At 37.0% G+C, this 4,601-nt stretch overlaps 1 protein-coding gene and 1 pseudogene across 1 annotated transcript; one reads left to right on the forward strand and one right to left on the reverse strand.

Moving 5' to 3' along the window:
- Nucleotides 1–237: 237 nt before the first annotated feature.
- LOC120147710 (GEM-like protein 5) lies at nt 238–1,507 on the forward strand. The gene is made up of 2 exons (XM_039161021.1): nt 238–783; nt 882–1,507. Exons 1-2 carry the CDS (start codon nt 282–284, stop codon nt 1,367–1,369), a joined length of 990 nt encoding a protein of 329 aa, XP_039016952.1. The 5' UTR covers nt 238–281; the 3' UTR covers nt 1,370–1,507.
- A 225-nt stretch (nt 1,508–1,732) lies between these two features.
- LOC120147711 lies at nt 1,733–3,998 on the reverse strand (annotated as a pseudogene).
- Between the last annotated feature and the right edge of the window lie 603 nt (nt 3,999–4,601).

Genomic DNA, 4,601 nt, shown 5'->3' on the forward strand with positions numbered 1-4,601 from the left:
TTCAACGCGTAATTAAACCAATGGAGAGACGGCTAACAAACCAAAGATGGATGATTCCGTAAGGAGTTTATCAAGTCAAAGTTTTCGCATTCACACACCCCTATCCCCATTAAAGATGCCATTTTTCTTCTACTTCTAGAAATGTTTTACGTGGTTGAGGAACCGATACACGCACTTTGGCTCATCTTTTTTCATATATAACGTACCCTTTAATCTTCCAAAGACTGCAATATTTTTCACATCTAAAACTTTCAACAAAAGAAGAAGCTTAGAGCACAAAAATGAATAGCAACGGCAAAGAATCACAGCCTTATTACCCCACTATTTCCCCTCCAACTGAAGACTACACCAACCCTTTCCATCAACCAAGCGTTCAAGAAACACAGCCTCAGATGCAACCTGCAGCTGCGACGTCGGCACCATCATCGTCATCGCCTCCCCCTCCGGCTGATCAGAATTCTGAGAAATGGGGGACGCATATCATGGGAGCTGCAGCTGCGACGGCAGCACCATCATCGTCATCGCCTCCCCCTCCGGCTGATCAGAATTCTGAGAAATGGGGGACGCATATCATGGGAGCACCGGCCGTTCCCACATGTCATCCGGATAACAAGAAGGCAGCCATGTGGGGCGCTGGTGACCAGGCTCAATACTACCATCATCCGTATCTTCAATATTCCCCCGTGGAAAAATCAAGCAATAGCCCCATGGAATCCATGCTTCAAGTCTTCAACACCTGGAGCCATAAAGCTGAGACCATGGCCAATAATATCTGGCACAACCGTATGTTCAAAACCACCGACAATCATCATTATTATTTGATATTTCCTTAAAATAGTCTTAATTTCTTTCCCTTAACTGTTATTTTTGTGATTGGACAGTTAGAACAGGGTCATCTGTATCGGGAGCTGCCTGGGGGAAGATGAACGTGACGGCAAAAGCAATATCAGGAGGTGGATTCGAGTCTCTTTATAAACAAACATTCGCTACTTATTCAAACGAGAAGCTGAAGAAATCATTCGCTTGCTATTTATCCACTTCCACTGGACCAGTTGCTGGAACTCTTTACCTATCAAATATTCATGTAGCTTTCTGCAGTGATCGTCCCTTGTCGTTCACCGCGCCTTCAGGCCAGGTAACATGGAGTTATTACAAGGTTATGATACCACTGAGCAAAATAGGGATAGTAAACCCTGTAACAATGAGGGAGAATCCATTGGAGAAGTATATACAGATGGTTACGGTGGATGGACATGATTTCTGGTACATGGGTTTTGTGAATTACGAGAAAGCGTCCAAGCATCTGTCTGAGAGTGTTTCCAGTTTTGTAGCCACCGGAGTTGCTGTTCAACCTCCATCTGCTGCATAAACAGAGGATTATAACTATGTAGTTACATGATTCTTTTTCTGTTTGGATATTTTCATAATCTGGCTCAGATGTGTTAGAGTTGTTTGATCGATTGTACCGTTTTTGTAAAAATAAAATGAAACATCTCTTCTTCTGATCTCTCTTCTTCTTGTATGCAATCAGACCGACAATCAAGCTAGGGTATGCAATCAGACCTCATATTCCCCAATCAAGGTTTCAAAACATACATCATAATCCCTACCCTAGCTTGATTGTCTGTCTCAGTCACTTGCACATATGAAGTTGTGTACCCTTGAGTGTATACGGTCGCCTGCACACACATACGTATATATTTCACAAGCCACAACATTAACTAAAGATGGAATATATATGTAAGCATTAAATTTCAAAATTGTAACCCATCCATAAGTAATTACCTGCTTGAATCAAGTCTAGGCCTAGAACTAGGGATAACCTATTTCACCTCCCTCAAAACTAATTTATAACACCCATCTACTTCCCGTCTTCTAGGAAAAATGAAAAAGAAAACCCTATTCTCATTGCAAATAGAGAGAAAGATTCCTGCATAGAGTGTAGACGAGTTATTGATTTGATTTGTCTCAGCTCAACAACTATACTTAGCGCTTCTTCTTGCTTGCTTTTGCAGCACTGGATTTAGATGGGTTTACGATAAGGTAAATGAACAAAACCACTATTGAGACCACAGATATTTGATTTCCATACTGAGCCAGCAACCTCTGCAGACATAAAAGGCTCATATTAATTTGAAGGGCTAGGAAGTAGCCTTTGGACTCTGCAACTCAAATTATGACATGAGAGAAGTTCATACCTAGAAGATTCATCAAAGGTCCATTTATTTTTAATTTTTATATAAGGCGAAATATTAACTTCTACAAACATATCTAAAGAGAAACGATATCCCAAAAAAATAGGATGCATGTAAATAATCTATTCCTGAACCAAATCTGGCCATCTCTGAATGCATGCCAATTCTTATCCATCTAGATTTTAGAAACTTGATTATTTAACAAATATAGAAAGAGTCATACCTTAGCCTTCAGTATTCAATTACAGTCACAACCAAAGCGAGTTCCACAAAAAGAAAAAAAGCCTTTAGTAACATTGGAAACAGGAAAAGGATACTGCAAAACTTCAATTCATTAATTATGGTTATTCTAAACAGAACTTACCTACTCAAACTGCTTCTCAGGAGGTCTTTCAGCAAGGATGTCCAAAGACAAGATTGGAGTTGAATATGCCTCCTAAAAAAACAAAACAAATTGGAGCAGCAAAACTTGTCACCGACCTCTTTCCTATTTCCCCTTAAATGTAAAGGAAATATACTCTGTTATGGATCTCAAACCTGTAGACTGGCCTTTGTGGGAACGCGGTAAGTAATAACTGCTGGGGCACCATTGAACATTCCTTGTTTTTTTGCCTCTAATTCAAATGAATGTGATAGAACACCACTGCTGAAGATCGTAAAGTTTTGCAATTTAATTAATTCAATGTAGGAAGAACAGATTAAATGAAATTACAGAAAGGCAAAACTTACGCATCAAGTCTCTCCCATGACTTTGAAGTGTTACCACTGATGATATCAAACATATCTTGCGGCCAGCTATCATCAACCAGACTCACATCAAATGCTTGTTTTCATTTTTTTTCCCAGAAAGCTTGTTGCTCAAGTCAGATAATATCCCCACACCACAAGAATGCATTAGAAATCATAAGTGCATTGGCAGGATTCAGGAACGTGGAAAAGGGAGAGAAAATATCATGCCTTGTTTTCCTATTACCAAAGCATAAGTTTCTGAAATTTTTACAATTTTCATCTTAGCATTAGTTTGATTATTTAGTAACATCACTCTTTTGCAAGAATTGACATTAATAAATTCAAATTCATGAAGAAGGCGAAATTTTAGAGGGTTAATATTTATAAGAAGGCATATAAAATTTAAGCATCCCAAAGTAAGAGAATCAAATTCACTAGTTATAAAGGAAATGATATTGTTTATTATTACTATTGTTATATTAAAATGATCAGATTTGGAATTTCATCTATCGTCTCTAAAATCCTAATAAAGAAAACTAAATGAAATTCGATTTGTGCTCACTTCCTTTCTCTCGATTTCGAAATTCGGAAAAACAAACAAGCTGCTTATCATGTAAGGCCTAAAAAAGACATGGCAAGCTATCTAAAAGAGAAGGCATAGCTCGAAATTGTAATGAGAATTGAAGATCGGTTCAAAGTTGAGAACTTTCACCTTGATGGAGAAACAGAGCTACATCTGCATTAACAGGATTTAAGGAAAAATAAAATAAAATTGAAGAAAAAGGAAAAGGGAAACGCGCGAAAAGCCTTGATTGTAGATGTCGATAGAGACGGAGACACGTTCGGCACCGGTTTTGAGTCTGTTGAGCGATGCCTTCTTGTGGGCAATAATGAAGGGGGAGTCGCCGGTGGCAGTGGTTGCTGATACAAGAAAAGAATAACAACGCCTCATTCAATGAAGTTCCGGTAAGCGCCTCCATGGTCTGCTGGTAATGAAGATTCATTATTCTATTAATATTTTGAGTTCTATTTAATAAGGAATTGAAATGGTTGAAGAGCTGAATAAACGGACGAGAGTAGGGTTCATAATATTTAGAGTTCTATTTAAATTGACACGTGTCAATTTAAGCATACCTTTTGAAATCTACTATGGAGGATATTTCATAATTCGGAGGGATATTTCATAATTCGGAGGTTTCTTACGGAAGTTGCTCTCAATTTAGTGTTGGGACAGTCTATTATCTTGCCTCCCCCTTACCCCCATTACATTTAGAACAAGGACAACCATAACCATATTTAAATTGACACGTGTCAATTTAAGCATACCTTTTGAAATCCACCATTGTATATATTTAGTTTCTTTTAAACCATATCATAAAACTTACTCGATTGCCAAAAAAAAAATTGTAAGAAAAACCATTACAAAATGAAGTTCTAATATTTTTAAAACATAATATATATATATATATATTAAATAAACATTAAAAGAAAAAAATGTAAATCAAATGATAATACCCAATCAAGATATTAATATAATATCACTTTTTTTAATAGTCTAAAATGATTATAATATATCTATTTATAATCTTGCCGCTCAAACCTAGAACCTTAACAAAAATTAATATTTTCTTCAACTACCGGAACTACTCAATAAATTCAATATCTACTTCTAACAAT

This window comes from Hibiscus syriacus, unplaced genomic scaffold (assembly GCF_006381635.1).
Source record: "Hibiscus syriacus cultivar Baekdansim isolate YM2019G1 unplaced genomic scaffold, ASM638163v2 tig00110940_pilon, whole genome shotgun sequence".
NCBI classification, from domain to species: domain Eukaryota; kingdom Viridiplantae; phylum Streptophyta; class Magnoliopsida; order Malvales; family Malvaceae; genus Hibiscus; species Hibiscus syriacus.

Coding starts and splice junctions, on each gene's coding strand:
- LOC120147710 (XM_039161021.1), top strand. CDS start 282: ATGAATAGCAACGGCAAAGAATCACAGCCTTATTACCCCACTATTTCC. Junction 784..881: donor CAATAATATCTGGCACAACC/GTATGTTCAAAA, acceptor GTGATTGGACAG/TTAGAACAGGGTCATCTGTA.